The sequence below is a fragment of the Ornithorhynchus anatinus genome, chromosome 14 (assembly GCF_004115215.2).
Source record: "Ornithorhynchus anatinus isolate Pmale09 chromosome 14, mOrnAna1.pri.v4, whole genome shotgun sequence".
Lineage (NCBI taxonomy): Eukaryota > Metazoa > Chordata > Mammalia > Monotremata > Ornithorhynchidae > Ornithorhynchus > Ornithorhynchus anatinus.
Window position 1 is genome coordinate 46040539 of NC_041741.1, and position 17926 is coordinate 46058464.

General features: G+C 43.2%; 2 protein-coding genes and 1 non-coding gene across 6 annotated transcripts in view; 1 reads left to right on the forward strand and 2 right to left on the reverse strand.

The window, feature by feature from the left end:
• ENTHD1 (ENTH domain containing 1) overlaps positions 1–17926 on the reverse strand; it is a 61591-nt gene that overhangs the window by 20781 nt on the left and 22884 nt on the right. For all 4 annotated transcript variants that reach the window (XM_039914072.1, XM_007670220.3, XM_007670221.3 and 1 more), the window contains 2 exons: positions 16246–16364; positions 7539–7662 (listed from right to left, as the gene is read on the reverse strand). In XM_039914072.1, coding sequence (XP_039770006.1) covers positions 7539–7662; positions 16246–16364 — 243 coding nt within the window. The remainder of the gene's footprint in view (positions 1–7538; positions 7663–16245; positions 16365–17926) is intronic.
• On the reverse strand, positions 9094–9231 carry LOC114816799. The gene has a single exon (XR_003764606.1). It is a non-coding gene; the product is annotated as a small nucleolar RNA SNORA7 (small nucleolar RNA).
• Positions 13436–17926, forward strand: part of GRAP2 (GRB2 related adaptor protein 2) — a 105835-nt gene continuing 101344 nt past the window's right edge. Inside the window, exons 1-2 of the mRNA XM_029079175.2 lie at positions 13436–13624; positions 14463–14622. The gene's annotated coding sequence lies outside the window, so the exon portion shown is untranslated. The remainder of the gene's footprint in view (positions 13625–14462; positions 14623–17926) is intronic.

A 17926-nucleotide genomic window follows, 5' to 3' on the forward strand; every position in this document is an offset into this window, starting at 1 on the left:
AGATAGTGTCCTATTTCTCAGCCTTCCTTGGATGTTTCATCTGTGGTTAAACTGCTGTTTCTACAACTAAAATCAAGCAGCTTACACCAATATCAGTTTGTCGATGCTTATTAAAAATTAACTATTAGTTTTCCATTAGTTAGATTACAAACCCCACCAAGTTGCAGCTATGTTACTCGGTGAGCCTAGCACAGAATTGGAATTCAAAAATTCTATATCAACGGTGTGACTGTGCTGAAAACGAAATTTTTGTTCTTAGAATTAATTTTTAAAAACGGAGCTTTTAGGGATACGTGGTTACCATACAGCTATCCCGAGTATTTCCTCAATACAAAGACTGCAGACTCTTCACTTTGTTTCTCTTTTTTCCATCCTCCAAAATGACTCCAGACCTCTGTTCTTTCATTCTATGATATCTTCCAGCCTCTACAGCTTCCATCTGCCAAGTCCCAATTATCTCTTCCTCGACTCTCATCACCTACCACCTCCTGCATTCGGGCTGGATGAGGAGGGGAGCCTCTCCTTGGCGTTTGGAGGTAGGGACCAAGAAGCGGTTTGGTTTTTGCTACACTTCGGTGGAAACTGGTAGATGAGGACTGGAAACAGGGTAGGAGCGGGAGAAGGAGGGAAAGAGAGATGGGAAGATAAGTTCACAAACTTCAACATTCCTGGCGGTAAAGTCCAGGTTGAAGCCTTTTCCCTTAGGGCCTCAAATAACAAATTGTAGTGAGTAAAGATGGAGAGGTGAAGTTCAGGGACTCACTTTTTTCTTTTTACAAATGGTATTTAAGTGATTACTATGTGCCAGGCACTATACTAAGCAGTGGAGTAGATACACGCTAACCACATTGGACACAGTTCCTGTCCCACATAAGGCTCACAATCTTATTCCCCATTTTGCAGCTGAGGTTACAGAGAAGTGAAGTGACTTGTCTAAGGTCACAGAGCAGATGAGTTGCGGAGCCGGAATTAGAAAGCAGGTCCTCTGACTCCCAGGCCTGTGACCTTTCCACTAGGCCACACTACTTCTCTTGTGGCTACTAAACATTCCCTCTGAGACAGAGTTCCAGCAAATCCTCCCCGCAGCCAAGGATGTGTTGATTACAGGGCCTTGTCCACAGGGCAGCCCAAGAAACACAGTTCCACGGTGCAGCCCAAAAGGGCCATGACCCCTTATACCAGTGGCCAACTGAAGAGCAAGCAGTGACCAGAGGTCAGCTCTCTGGGGGCCACCTTCTCCGGACGAGTGTGGGTCAGCAGCACCAAGGCACTTGTACTGATGCCTGTGTCCACCCACTTGAACTGCTTGTGGGTGAAGGGGTCGTGGGATCTAGCTAGTGTACTCGATAGAACATGGGCCTGGGAGTCAGATAGTCATGGGTTCTAATCCTGACTCTGCCACTTGTCTGTTGTGTGATCTTGGGCAAGTCACTTTACTTCTCTGGGCCTCAGTTACCTCATCTGCAAAATGGGGATTGAGACTGTGAGCCCCATGTGGGGCAGAGTCTGTGTCCAACCTGATTTGCTTGTATCCACCACAGAGCCTAGTACAGCACTTGGCACATAGTAAGTGCTTAACAAATACTCTAATTATTATTATCTTAGTCCATCTACTTGGCATTCATTACATAGGCTTTGCCTTTTCCTGCTTCTAATCCAAAACAAATGCCATACTCTCCTTATTCCACTTAACTAATTCACATCCTTCCTTCATTCCAGGAAAACTTTCTGGCCTAACCTACCTAACCCACTACTCCAATCTCTAGAACTCCCTCCCACTTCATATCCAACAAAACCAGAGCAATGCCCATTCATTCATTCATTCAGTCAGTCAGTCAGTCAAATTTATCGAGGACTTACTGTGCAAACCACTGTAGTAAGCACTTGGGAGAGTACATCTTCAAAGCCTTTGAAAAATCACATCTCCTCTAAGAGGGCTTCCCCATCAAATTTCTAATCTCCCCAGGTTATAACCCTTCATCTGTTTCTTTAGTATTCATACTCTCCCACGTCATTTCCCAAACCTAACATTTCCTGTTACTTAGACACTAATTTATATACCTGTCCTGTTTTCCTTCCTACCTACAAATTCTTTTAGAGTTTGTTGCCCCTAATAATAATGATAATAATGATGTTTGTTAGCACTTTCTGTGTGACAAGCACTGTGCTGAGCAATCAATCTTATTTATTTAGCGCTTACTGTGTGCAGAGCACTGTACTAAACATTTGGGGGAGTACAATACAACTGAGTTGGCAGGCACGTCCCTTGCCCACAAGGAGCTTACAGTCTAGAGGGGAGACAGACATTAAAATAAATTAATGTGTTAAATTGATGTGTAATTATAATAAATTTCAGAAAAGGACATAAGTGCTGAGGGTGGGGAGAATAAAGGGTATAAATCCAAGTGTAAAGGCAAAATCAGATCAGACACAGTCCCTGACCTACATGGGGCTCACAGGTTTAGGGGAGAACAGGTGTTTAATTGCCATCTTACAGTTGAGGAAACTGAAGCACAAGCACAGAGCAGTTAAGAGATTTGCCCCACGTCACACAGAAGGCCAGTGGCAGAGCCGGAATTAGAACCCAGGTCTCCTGACTCCACGAGGCCATGTTGCTTCCGATCCTTTGTCTTGTCTTATGCCACTGAGTCGTCTCCGACCCAAAGAGACGCCATGGAAACATCTCTCCCAGAACGCCCCACCTCCATCTGCAATCGTTCCGATCCTTAGCCTGAATTTAAAAGGGACGACTGCACATTCTGAATCACTAGTGGTCTTGGCTTCTTCTTCGAAATGGCTGTCATAATGCCACATAGCTTGTGGTCTCAGATCGAGTCAGAAATTGCATTTGTGCAGATGACGGAGCCAAAGCCAAGTTGACAAGACAAATAATACCTCAGTTTAGATTAAAATCAAGCCCACTGGTGGAAAACACATCGGGAGGGGAGTTTTTATAGAAGAGGCCCCCATTAAACATGTGGAACATCCTTTGGGACAGCTACTTGGAATGAGTTTGGATTTTCAGGAGTATATCCCTATTTATTTTGGAATTCAAAATGCAACATCAAAGTGGCGCAATAATTTGGTCCCTGCAGGATAAATACAACAAGGTGGCATCCTTAACTGTAGTTACAGCTTTCTAGTCTTTCCCTTCTTTAATTGGCTTTTACTGCGGGCAGCTCTGACTCTGACATTAAATTTACAGCAGTGGAAAAAAATGAACCTTCATTTTTTTCAGGGTTTTTTTATTCCCATTTGCACGGGAGGCATTTTACATATCGCAATACATATCGCACAGTCTACTGATACAAATTATATTATCTCATTTTCATTTACTGTATTTTTCAAAGGAAAGACAGAAGGGGAGAACAATGAAATTAACTGGAATTTTAAACAAAGGAATTGCTTCTCAAGCATAAACTACCCTAGAAAGAACCTGTTATGGCTGATATTTCATATTATTAAATTTAAAGTTCATATATTCAATAGTATTTATTCTGCTCTTATTTATTGAGAGGCAGCATGGCTCAGTGGAAAGAGCTCGGGCTTGGGAGTCAGAGGTCACGGGTTCAAATCCCGGCTCAGCCACTTGTCAGCTGTGTGACTTTGGGCAAGTCACTTCACTTCTCTGGCCCTCAGTTGCCCCATCGGTAAAATGGGGATGAAGACCGTGAGCCCCACGTGGGACAACCTGATCACCTTCTATCCTCCCCAGCGCGTAGAACAGCGCTTTGCACATAGTAAGCGCTTAACAAATGCCATTATTATTATTGTCATTATGTGCAGGGCACCGTACTAAGCACTTGGAATGTACAATTTGGCAACAGATAGAGACAATCCCTGCCCAATGATGGGCTTACAGTCTAAATAATGATAATTTGGGATTTGTTAAGCGCTTACTATGTGCAGAGCATTGTTCTAAGCGCTGGGGTAGATACAGGGTAATCGGGTTGTCCCACGTGAGGCTCACAGTTAATCCCCATTTTACAGATGAGGGAACTGAGGCACAGAGAAGTTAATGCCTCACTGAAAAGTTGAGTATAAAATAATTTCCACTTATTGGTCTATTTTCAGCATGACCTTCCTGATGCTTTTTATTCCTTAGAGTGGAAACATCTTTAAATTTGATAACGTAACTCTTCTTGACCCTTTAGCTTCTACACATTTCGTCCACCAGAGGTCAGAGTCATCTATCATCTACTTAGAATAGCCAAAGAAATGTTCAAAGACCATCTTTTGTGATTTCAACGAAAGAGCAATTGGGGTAAATACTCTCCGAATAAGGAGCCTGTTTTTCATCTAAAGATCAAGTGATAATGAAATATGAAAGGAAGACTCAGAAATGGTGAAAATAGAAGACAGAAATATGTCATTTTCTCACAAGTTGCTAATTACAACTCATAGAAATCAACCTATAAAGAATTACAGTTCGACTGACACCCAGCCTTTTCAAATGAAGGGCAGGCAAATTGCACTAAACGAGCCTCAATTTTTTTCCTAAATAATTTTTAGCATTTATATGTGTGATTTCTTTTGCCATTCATTAATTCACTATTCAATAGTATTTATTGAGCGATTACTATGTGCAGAGCACTGTATTAAACGCTTGGAATGTACAATTCGGCAACAGATAGAGACAATCCCTGCCCATTGACGGGCTTACAGTCTAATCGGGGGAGACAGATGGACAAAAACACGGCAACTTAATCACGGTAAAATCACCGTAGCAAAGTAATGTGTCTACCAACTCTGTTAGAGTGTCCCCTCCCAAGAGATTAGCACGGTGCTCTGCACATAGTAAGCACTCAATAAATTCAGTTGGTTGAAAGTACTCCTTCCTTCCAGGCTACACTAAAAAAGGATAACTGGGAAGGATACAAAATTTTCCTTGATGATTTTTAAGCTAGGTCTCTACTACTCCAAGAATTAATTCTTGGAAACATGAAGTTAAATGTTTAGCTTTGCTGTCTATGCAGCCAATGGGAATTACTCATTAATATTTATAAGAAATCCCAGATAACTACATTGGGTGTTGAAACCAATCAGGATAGCTGGCAAGACAGAACTGATCTCCATCTGTAGAAACCTTGAGAGAACTGATATTTCAAAAGTTCCTACATGTGGATTCTCATGTGAGAAGTCACGGCCATCTAATCACCAGAGGGAAATGTATTAGATTTCAGATTCGAGTACAACCAGTGATATGATTATCAGGGACTCCAGGGATCAAATTGTTAATCCTTAACCCTACCTATTAACAATACACATTACCAGGGTTTTGTGCTTGAATGGCTGCGGGCTTTCTAACCGTGCCAGTATTTCAGCAGTCAGCTTTCTACAAGGGTTCATTAGGCAGTCTATGGTTGGACCGTTATTTTTTTGTGAGATAGTAGTATTATTTCCCTCGAATTGACAGGGCTAAGGCTAGGAAAGATAGCCTTTTCCCTGGGGGTGATTTTAAAGCGTGGGAGACAAGAGGGGAATCTTTACATAGATGACACTTTAAGCTCGACATAAAAATGAGACTCCATAATTCCCCCTCCCAAACTCTCTCCCCCACCAAATTTCCCATCACAGTTGACAACGATAGCATCATGCTCAGCTCTGAAGCCCACAACCTTGGCATGAACCTTGACCGCTCCCGGCTTTTCAACATCCATATTCAGTCAATTGTCAAATCCTGTGGGTTCTTCCTTCACAGCATTTCCAGATCCTGCCCCTTTCTTCTCCATCTCAGTGATGATCACATTTGACCAAGCTCTTACCATATCCTGACTTGACTACTGCATCACCTTCATCATGCTCTCCCTGCATTCAACCTCTCCCCTCTACAGTCCATATTTTACTCTGCTCCTTGGATCATTTTTCTACAACTTTCTGCAAATGTCTCTCCACCCCTCAAAAGCTTTCAGTGGTTTGCTCATTCCTTTCTACATCAGGAGGAAACTCTTGGCAGTTAGTTTTAAGACAGTCACTCAGCTCTCTGCATCCTACTTCCCTACTAGGGAAGCAGCGTGGCTCAGTGGAAAGAGCCTGGGCTTGGGAGTCAGAGGTCATGGGTTCGAATCCTGGCTCTGCCACTTGTCAGCGGTGTGACTATGGGCAAGTCACTTGACTTCTCTGGGCCACAGTTACCTCATCTGTAAAATGGGGATTAACTGTGAGCCTCACGTGGAACAGCCTGCTTACTCTATATCTACCCCATCACTTAGAACAGTGCTCTGCACATAGTAAGCGCTTAACAAATACCAACATTATTATTATTACTTTCCAGCTACTTTCTCCCTCTACACACCAGCTTGGTCTTTTCATTCTTCTCAAACTACCTAAAACTGAGGTACCATGCCTTCTTCTCACCTCTCCTGCTCCTGACTCTTTGTTCCAGTGCTCTCTGCTTCCTGGAACTCTTTTCTCCTTTTTATTCACCAGACTGCAGCATTATCCATAATAATAATAATAACCATGATAATCATGATAATTGCAGGATTTATTAAGTTCTGAGTATGTGCCCAGCACTGTACTGAGCAGTGGGGTAGATACAAGATCATCAGGTCCCACAAGGGGCTCACATTCTAAGTAGGAGGGAAAAAGGTATTGAATCTCCATTTTACCAATGAGATAACTGAGGCAGAGAAAAATTAAGTGATTTGCCCAAGGTCACCCAGCCAGTAAATGTTGGGGCTGGGATTAGAATCCAGGTCCTCTGACTCTCAGGCCTGCCCTCTTTCCACTAGGCCATGCTGCTTCCCAGAAGGGTAACTTCAAAGTCCTTCTGAAATTTCATCTCCGGGAAGGCTTCTCCAATTAATTTCTAATCTCCCCACTTTATATCCCCCAAAGACTACGTTAGCACTCTCACACCATTTAATGATGATAATACTAATAATGATGATTATTCTGGTATTTGTTAAGTGCTTACTGTGTGCCTAGCAGTGTACTTAGCAGTGGGGTAGATACATGATGATCAAATCCAAAACAGTCCCTGCCCCACCCAGGCCTCACAGTCTAAGGGGGAAGAAGAACAGGTTTTGAATCTTCATTTTACAGATGAAGAAACTGAGGTACAGAGAAGTTAAATGACTTGATCAAAGTCACCCCTAAGCATTTAAGTATTCATGACCTCATAGTACTTATGTACATATTTTATATAGTCTATTACTTCATGTTTTCTGTAGTAAAACTGTCTCTTCAGCCAGATTGTAAACTCCTTGAGGTTAGGATTTTGATTGCTAATTCTAATATACTTTCTCAAGGGACTAGTATGTTCACTGCACATAGCAGGGACTCAGTAGATACTTCTGATAGATTGAATGATGAAAGGTTTGTGAGGAGAGGAAATTAATTTAAAGTTTAAAATGAGGTTTGGGGATTTTCTCTGGATTTATCCATGGCTTTTCTATTCCCCATTACCACATATAAGTAAGAGTTGGCAGCATTTACATTTTGTGAAATGAAAATTTCAAGCTAGGAGCAAATTCCTTCCTTCCTGGTGATTCTACTGCTCATGTTTTGGCGACCTCCTTATTTCACCATGTTACCTGAGTCCCAGGAATAAGGAGTTTCTGGCTGTCCTTTGGACAATTCTGATGCTGAAGAGAGGTTGGCAGGAGATGTTGGTGGCCAAAGAGTTTTTGCTTCATCATCATAAAATATGATCAGGTCCTGATGATAAAGGAAAGAGAAAACAATTCAATTCATCAATCAACCATATTTATTGAGTGCTCACTGTGTGCAAAGTACTCTACTAAGAGCTTGGGAGAGTAGAAAAATATAATAGAGTTGATAGACCCATTTCCTGCCCACAAAATGCTTACAGTCTACTGGACAATAAATATTCATTTGATTGCCTCACTTCATCAAGTGGACAAGAAGATAACTTGATATTGGTGGCATTTTAGTGCTTACTATATGCCAAGCAGTGTACTAAGAGCTGAGATAGATTGAAGATAATCAGGTGGGACAAAGTCCCCATCCTACATGGGGTTCCCAAACTAAGCAAGAGAGAAAATAGGTGTTGAATCCCCATTTTACAGATGAGGAAACTGAGCACAGACAAGTCACTTCACCAAGTGGACAAGAAGATAACTTGATAATGGTGGCATTTGTTAAGTGCTTACTATATGCCAAGCACTGTACTAAGAGCTGAGGTAGATTGAAGATAATCAGGTCGGACACAGTCCCTGTCCTACATTGGGTTCCCAATCTAAGCGAGAGAGAAAATAGGTGTTGAATCCCCATTTTACAGATGAGGAAACTGAGCACAGACAAGTTAGGTGACTTGCCCCAGATCACCCAGCAGACAAGTGGAGGCACCAGGATGAGAACCCAGATCCCCTGACTCCCAGGCCTACATTCTTTCCACTAGGCCTTGCTGCTTCATATCTCTCTATGCTTTAGAGTTCCTTCATGTGAGGTGACCTGCTTTTGACTCTAAGGCCCTCAGGAGAGGGCATCACACTTGTTTAATTTGACTCAGCTAGTTCCCATCACAGCCCGATGTCCTATTACCCAGTCAGGGCCAGGTTATGTTCTGTGGAACTCTCACTGGCAGGTGTTTCCCCCTCCCACAGTTTCAGGCGCTCTCAGTCCAGGAAGACTGTGGCTTCTAGAAATCTGGCTGACGGGGCACTGCTAGGCATGGGTGGCAAGTTCCTAGAACTCTCTGCTACTCTACCTGGGTACCTCATGATAACCATCAAAGGTATTTACTGAGTTCTCGCTCTGGGCAGAGCACTGTACTAAGCACGTGGGAGAGTACAGTACAACAGAGTCGGTGGGCACGTTTCCTGCCAACAAGGAGTTTACGGTCTAGGGGGCTGCTTACTTATCATACGTCACTCAGGCTGGGACCCTACATTTCTCTAGATCTTGTCTTGTCTTACGCTGTCTAATCACCTCCAACCCACAGCGGCGTCATGGACATATCTCCCAGAACGCCCCACCTCCACCTGCAGTTGTTCCGGTAGTGGATCCATAGAATTGTTTTAGTAAAATTCAGAAGTGGTTTGCCATTGCCTCCTTCCGCTCAGTAAGCTTGAGTCACCGCCCTCGACTCTCTCCCTTGCCGCTGCTGCCCAGCACGGGGGTGTTCTGGCCTGTAACAGATTGCCTTCCACTCGCTAGCCACTGCCCAATCTAGGAATGGAATGGATAGGCCTCTGCTTGACTCTCCCTCCTGTAGTCAAGACCTGTAGAGTGCTGGAAACTCTCCAGGTGCGACCCTGAGAGGGGCCCCTAGTGATAGGTTAGGTCTAATCTGGAAGTCCAAAGAGGGCATTTGCTCGTTCAGGGGGAAAGCTTGGCTCCTGATGTAGACCACTTGTTGGAAATTCAGGTAATATATATATTTAGGTAAATATAATAGAAATTCAGGTAATATACATATTCATATGTAAATCCCACTCCTTCAGGGCTGTAATCTATAAAACCCCAGTCTTATCAACACAACAACTATCCTTAGCACATATGAGTTTTTTTCTTTCTAACTTCAGCGCTTATCTAGACATGTATATCATTATGTGGATTTTCATCTGAATGTAGCCGATGACTTATTCGGCTATTTGGTCCTGATATTTTTGAACTACTTCCTGTGTATCCTTGTTCTTTCTCCTCTTCGCACAATTTGGAAATGGTTTCCACCTGCTCCACAATTAGATTAAGTGTTTAGCGCACTGCTCTGCACACAGTCAGCGCTCAGTAAATTCAACTGATTTTTTTTTAAGGCAGGGAACATGTGTCTTTCTTCTATTGTACTCTTTTAAGAATTTAGTCCAGTGTCTTACACTAAGCAGGCATTCAAATATCATTGATTGACCGACTGATTGATTGATGTATTAGTTCCCAGGTTTCATCTTGGGATCATTCATTCAATCAATCAACGGTATTTGTTAAGTCTGTGTGCAGACTAGTACATTAAGTGTTTAGGAGAGTACAGTATGAGAGTTGGTAAACCCAATCCTGCCCACAAGAAGCTTACAGTCTAGGGAACCTGTGAAAAATAAAACAACTTCACAGTCCAGTCTTCAACTTTCATTCAACCAAACCAACCATTTTCACTTACTAATTTTTGTTAAGGGCTTACTATGTGCCAGGCACTATACTGAGCACTCATTGGAACTACAGGTGAGAGGCAGGGGAGGGAGCTTTGATGAAGGGAAAAAGACAGTGTTGGAAGTGGGAATCAGTACGCAGGAGCCCTCGGACAACCAAGTAGAACCAAATCCTGTGTAAATCCAGAATCTCTGGGACCTTGCTACAACAATAGAAATTGCCAATTAGAAGGTGTACATGTGTTGTGCTCTTCTTGACTGAAGAATGAGTGTAGAATGTGTGGAAAGGGGGGAGACATATGGGACCCCATCTTAGAGAAGCAGCTTGGCTTAATGAATAGGGCACGGCCCTGCAAGTCGGAAGGATCTGGATTCTCATCCCGGCTCTGCCACAAGTCTGCTGTGTGATCTTGAGCAGGTCACTTAACTTTGCTGTGCCTCAGTTACCTCATCTGTAGAATGGGGATAAGAGTGTGAGCCCTATGTGGGACATGGATGGTGTCAAACCTGATTACCTTGTATGTATCCCTGTGCTTAGAACAGTGCCTGGCACATAGTAAGCAATTACCAAATACTATTATTATTATTTTATTATTATTAATGGACCCTTTGATGGAAGGAAATCTTCTTGAGAATGCTGGCCCCAGAGCAGCAGCCCCTTTTGTGCTGAGATGAAAATGCCCCGCCTCGAGCCCCTTTTGTTTTGGTTGAACTGCCATTTTGATCTGCTTTATATTTATTCAGGACTAGCCCTTGTTCAACCCCTCCCTCAGCTCTTTTACTTGGAAAATCCTCTTCTGGTTTCTGTTTCATATGGTAGAGGCAGACTCAATAAAACTAAAACTGACCAAATCAGAATAAGATGACAAATCATCCGGCTTATCAATACAGACTTCCCCTTGGAAAGTCTTTTAGGATCTGGAGCCAGCAAGAAAAGCGGATCTAGGCCGTCTTTTTGTTTCCTTTGAGTCAAGGTGAGAATAGAATCTCTGAGGGCTTCTGTTTGGAGGTTCCAGGACTCTTTTAGCGCCACCATCCCTAACCTTGAGTCTGTCGGCTCACGGTTTCCTCAGCCTGAGCCACCCTGCAGCATTCCCCTCCTCCTCGGGTCTGCTCCTTGCCACTGCCTCTAACTCAGCCCTTGTCTCTGCAGGGTCACACTTGTCACTTTTAATAAGAGGATCTTTCCTCTGTATCCCTCCTCCTCACCCTTCTCTCTCTTTCTTTTTCTCACTCCCACTTTCTCTTTCCTTCTCTGTCCCTCTCTCCATCTCCCTGTCCCTTTCCATCTCTTTCCCCCTCTCCCTCCTTCCCTCTCTCTCTTCTCTCTCTCTTCCTCATTCTCTCTCTCTCCCCCTCCACGTTGCAGCAACATTAGCAGCCTGTTCAAAGCAAAACCTTGAGGACAAGGAGGGAGCTGCTAGTATTAATAACTGCATAATGAGACATTTGGCTGGTGATGGCAAATGATTACCAGAAAGCAGAGTTCGCTGGAGCACTGTCCAGGACCAGGGCGGGTGCCAGCTGTCCAGCAAGGTGAAGCTGGCACTCAGCTCCGCCACCGCGCCACTGTCCCTGCAGCGGACTTTTATCAGGTTCCTGCCTGGAGGCGGCTTTGGCCCCGGGGCGACGGAAGCCGGAGGGTTGAGGTGGAAGTCGAGGGCTGGAGCAGCCTGTGAATGCTATGTTTAGCCTTTTCCCACCCAGGATGAAATTACTTCCCAGTGCAAATCCGGACCTGGATCGGAGCAGCCTGGGAGGACGACCTCTTCGTTCAAGCCATCAATCAATGCTATTTATTCAGTGGCTACTGTGCGCGGAGCCCCGTTTTAAATGTAATAATAATTGCAGCATTTGTTAAGGGCTCACTATGTGCCAAGCATTGCACTAAGCGCTGGGGTAGATACAGGTTAATCAGGTCTGACACAGTGCCTCTCCCACATGGGGCTCACACTCTAAAAGGAGAATAGGTATTGAATCCCCATTTTACAGATTAGGAAAGTGAGCCACGGGGAAGTGAATCGATCCATGATATTTACTGAGAGCTTACTAAGTGCAGAGCACTGTACTAAGCGCTTGGGAGAATACAACAGAATGAGTGGGCACGTTCCCTGCCTATAATGAGCTTACAATCTAGAGGAAGAGACCGTCATTAATATAAATAATTTCCAATATATAAAGATTTGTACATAACTGCTGTGGGGTTGAGCAAGTTTGAAGTGAAGTGACTTGATCAAGATGACCCAGTAGGTAATTGGCAGTGGCAGAATTAGAACCCAAGTCCTCTGACTTCCAGACCCCTGTTTTTTTCCTTAGGCCCTGCTGCTTTTCTGGTGCAGGCTTGGTGCAGGCTACCGCCGGAGAAGCAGCATGGTCTCTTGGAAAGAGCACGTGCCTGGGAGTCAGAGGATCTGGGTTCTAATCCCGGCTCTGCCACTTTCTTGCTGCGTAAACTTGGGCAAGTGACTTAACTTCTCAATGCCTGTTTCCTCAACTGCACAATGGGGATTACCTGGTCTCCCTCTTATTTAGACCACGAGCCTTGTGGGGGAAAGGGATGGTGTCTGACCTACCTTGTACCTAACCCAGAGCTTAGAACAGTTTTTAGCACATAGTAAGTGCTTAACAAAATATCATAAAACCAACAAACAAACCAACCTCCAGCTCCAGGAACTCCTCCAGCTTGGGTTGAGGTTTCCGTCAGTCAGTAACACTGTTTGGAGACTAGGGTAGGTTCCTCTCCCAACCCCTGAGCCACCTGGCCTGCCGGCAGAAACCCTTCTCAGGTTGGAATCAGGATCAGTCAGTGCCACCCTGGGGCCCGCAGAAAATCCATACCTACATGATCTCTTCGGGTGGTTCAGTGCCCCCGCCACTGGCTCAAAGCCCAGGGCAGTAGCCTTTCTTTGCCCATCTGACCCTACCTGAAAGGAATGTTGTGGTTTGCAGTAACCATGAAACTAGCCGACATATTTTCACCCGCTCTTCCCCGCGCTGAGCCAATTTTGTATTTGGGGCTCACAACATACCATCTTCCAACTCTTCTTCTGCCACAGATATGTAATTAAGGATGACCCCAAGAATGGCCTCAGTAGTTTTTCCTCAGTCTAGAGAAGGAGACAGACAACTACAGACATCCTCAGTAGTTGGAATGTAGAGGATTATCCGTCATATTGAAAATTGAGTGACGAATACTGTCATAATCGCTCTCCTTCTTGTTGGTGAGAGGGGCTGAAGACCCAGTGCATGACTGATGGTCCTTTTCAGATACCCCGAACCATTCAGTCGCTCCCGACTAGACGGAAGGTTTGCGGTCAGCTTTAATTTTATCTGAACCAACTCACATGCCTAACTGTTGCCATGGAAATGATTGTGACCAAAATTTCGACATCACCACCTCATTGTAGCATCAAGTCTAATACGAGGATCGAAAAGGAGAAGAAGAAGATGATGATGATAACGATGAGCTCTGAGGGGGATTGAAAGCCCCTTTCTGAACACAGATAGCTTTGTTAATTAGCAGATTCAGTGAGAAAAACAACTAAAGTTCAGAAAAAACGGATTTATATCTAGAGGTAATAAAAATGAAAGCCTTCTTTGGGAATTAAAATGTCGCTCAGCCAGGAGTCCTACTGGAGAGTTCTATTTTGTTAAGAGCTTTATGTGTTGTTGTATTTTGAGTCAAACTTCCTCCTCGTCTTTAGAAAAATGAACTAATTAAAGCCAACTTCATCCCAAACTGTTTTTTTAAAAGGTAGTATTTGCCCGTTTCACCCTTGCTGATTAGAGACATAAGCCTTATTAAATTTCCTTTCTACTAAGAACAAGCCCTATTCCCCTTTTGCAGAGATAGGGGTGGGGGGAATGGGTGGGTGAGGGGTGGAGAATGGGGATGCTTGATCTCCTGAAAATTTCCCTTTTCAAGATGTATCTCCCTTACACTTAGTACGGTGCCTGGCATATAGGAAATGCTTAAAAAATACCATAAAAACAAAAAGGTTGTTTAGGGTTAATCAGTGGGGGCTGGGAGAGACGCAGGAAAAAGGGAAGAATCCCATTCCCGTATTACTTTGCACCAGGCCAAAAGTTAATGAACAGAGCACGGGCCTGGGAGTCAGAAGGACCTGGGTTCTAATCCTGGCTCTGCCACTTGTATGCTGTGGAACCTTGGGCAAATCACTTCACTTCTCTGTGCCTCAGTTACCTCATCTGTCAAATGGGGATTAAGACTGTGAGGCCCTTGTAGAACATGGACTTTGTCCAACCTGAGTAGCTTGTATCTACCCCAGCACTGAGAACAGTGCTCAACACATGGTAAGTCTTTACAAATACGATCATTATTATGCTCCCAGCATTTAATACAGTGCTTTGCCATTGTAAGTGCTTAATAAACATTTCCGGTTGATTGAGCAGGAAGAAAATTTATGGATGCTGTGGTGGAGAGTTCAAGATGGTGAAAGATGCGTTTCCAACCAAGAGGGTGGATGTTCAGGAGAACGATCATCACACCATTCTTCCAAGTATCTTTATTGAAGACAAGGTCCTGGGCTAAATGGACCATTGGTTTAACGGGGTAAGTAGCTGCAGGAATAACAGCGATCAGTTTACTCAGCACTGCAATAAAATGCAAGGACATTGATTTACACTTAAAACCCATAAGGAGCTCAATATCTAGACGATAGGTGACTACAGCCTGACATACAGGGAAAGACTAACAGAGTAATCACCACAGGAGCAACAATAATTCAGCAACAACAACAGTAAGTATAGCAATTAATTATTGCTAGGGAGGAATAATTCTTAGCCTCTTCTCCTTCGCTTCTCTAATGCCAACCTATTGACTGCATCTCAATCTCATTTATCTCATCTCTGACTCCCTGTCTATGCTCTTCGTTGGCCTGGAACTCCCCCCCCCGCCCCCATATTTAACAGACCACCACTCTCCCACCTTCAAAGACTTATTAAAATCCCATCTCTTCCAAGAGGCCATCCCTGACTAAGCCCTCATTTCTCCTACTGGTACTCACTTCTGCATCCCCTATGCACTTGATTCTGCACACTTGGTAATAATAATAATGTTGGTATTTGTTAAGCGCTTACTATGTGCCGAGCACTGTTCTAAGCGCTGGGGTAGACATAGGGGAATCAGGTTGTCCCACATGGGGCTCACAGTCTTAATCCCCATTTTACAGATGAGGGAACTGAGGCACAGAGAAGTTAAGTGACTTGCCCACAGTCACACAGCCGACAAGTGGCAGAGCTGGGATTCGAACTCACGAGCCCTGACTCCAAAGCCCGTGCTCTTTCCACTGAGCCACGCTGCTTCTCCACCCCACCTTCTGCCACACAGCTCTTACATACATATCCCTAATTTATTTTAGTGTCTGTCTCCCCCTCTTGACTGTAAGGCTCTTTGTGGGCAGGGAACATTCCTATCAATTCTGTTGTACTGTACTCTCCTAAGGGTTCAGTTCAGCACTCCACACACTGTAAGCACTTAATAAATGCACTGATGGATCAATTCATCCATTGATGGATCTTCCCCACTTAAAGCTTAGCTGTTTTCCATGAAAACCGGAAAAACTTCCCCAATATTCTTCCCACCTTCTGCTCCTGTGAGGGCTCCTCTGGGGTAATGGAGGAAGTGGAGACGGAGGGAGGAAGCATTTTTTATGGCCTTAAAGAGAAAGTATTCAGAAACTGAATAAAATGATCCCAAAAGTTGCTTGAAGCCTCCTGATTCTGTAAGCTCCTGAACTGAGTTGGTAACTCAGAAATTGGAGATTTAATTTCTGTCTGTGTGAGAGATTTAATTTAATTTAAATCAGAGATTTAATATCTCTCTGGGTGAGAGACCAAACAGATTCAGATAAGAGACAGTATTCCCATCACAAATAACAAATGGTCAGTAAATACAGCTGCTTGACTGATGGATTGATTGTGGGCTTTTTGCATGATTCCAGGTGTGTTCGTGGGTGGTGGTAGGGACCCCTTAAGCCGGCGACCGATCCAGAATCACCCGTATCTTAGCCTGGCCCTGGGAATTGGGAGTTTATAAAGGAATCTGTATAATTCTCTAGGGTCTAATATAGTGCGCTGCATGTAGAAGACATTCGTAATGATGACCGACAGGAAAAAAAAAATCAGCTTCCAGAAAAAGCATGATTATTCCCTACGGCAGATTCTCGGGATTTACCTCGGTGGATTTCCAAGCATTGGTTTTGAGTGGTAGTGTTTCTTGGGATGTTGCGCTTTTGCTTGGCATCTGAAAGGATTGGTTCTGCTCTTGCTTCACTTCTGTCTTGTGGGCAAGTCCTGGCGATGAAAGATAGTTTTAAAATGGATTTGGAAAAAAATAAAAAAAGCAGAGGTGATGATATGCAAGTGCTAAATTTCCTAGAGGTAATCAGTGGGAAAAATTCCCCTGAAGCTTCATTTAGTCCACTAAATATAGCATCACTGGCCAGTCGGTAAGTATAAATAGTAACAGTGTTTGAGGATAGCAAACTCAGGTAAATTCAGAAATCATCTCAGTTCTGTAGTTTCTACTACCATCCCTTCTGTTTCTAAGCACAAGTATTGTAAACATGCCTTATGCTGTTGTGTGTTTTTTTTAAATAGGAAACAATCAAATGACAAAAAGCGGAGTGAAAATGTGAAAATTATTCAAATGACTGTCTAGCAAAGCAAGACTAACATTATCCCTACCCCCACCTACAACTATTTTAATTAGTCTGTAAAAAGAGTTTATTACTGCAGTATGGCTTCCTTGTGTTCTAATGGAGGAACTAATCAGGAGTTTATAGACCATTTGATAGCGAAAGAGAAGAAAACTCAAATCCTCTAAAGAAAAAAAAAAACACTTGGAAGCACTTGAAGGAGTAGGCAAATGAAAACAAACCAATAATAACAATATTCAACAATATTCAAATATTTCCTTTGTCACCGTTTCATATCTTTGAGTTGAACAAGATCTCTTTCATCTTCTCGAGAATTAACCTTTTATAAAGAAAACTTTTCATCTTTTAAGTTGCCCAAATATTTTCATTCCATTTTCTTTGACAATTATTGTAATGATACCACATGGCAAATCAGAGAACCACACATTTATTTTAGCTGCAGAAATTTGATATTTGGCAATGGTGAAGACATATATCACTTTTGCATCTAGTGTTATGAGTTTTAATTGTTCATTTAAATTTAGTTTTTCTAGTTACGCTATCTTCCATTAATACTTTTCATTTTGAATTCACTTTAACATTCACTTTAAAGAATAGCAAATGTGTTTTTAAAATAAAATAGATTTATGCATTTGCGTAATTTAAGAACTGGAATGACAAAAATTGTTATAGAGCAACTACTGGAATAGACCAATAAAGCTGAACAGAGACCTACATTGTTTTGTAAAATGTCAGATTCTGGCAGATTAGAATAGCAGGAATACAAATCACAGAGCTGGATTGAAAGTTTAATTTTCTAGGATCCACCTCTTCCTCTTCATACAAACAGTCACCGGGCTGGTCCAGACACTTGCCTCCTGGCTTGATTACTGTATCAGCTTCCTCCCAGAACTCCAGTCTCTTCCCTCCCTAGTTGGCACTTTACTCTGCTGATCCAAATCATTTTTGTAAAACAATTTTCTGCACAAGTCACTCCTATCCTCAGAAACCTCTAATGATTGCCCATTCTTCTTCTCCTCATCAAGTGAAAATGCTGGACCGTCAGGTTTATGATATTCAATAACCTCTCACTCAACTCTCTTCTGCTGCCACACCCCAGTTTATGCTCCTTCTTCCTCTCCAACTGTCCTATTCACTGTGCCTCATTCTCATCTCTCCCTCTTCCAAACCCTTGCTCCATCTCTTCCCTACCTGGAA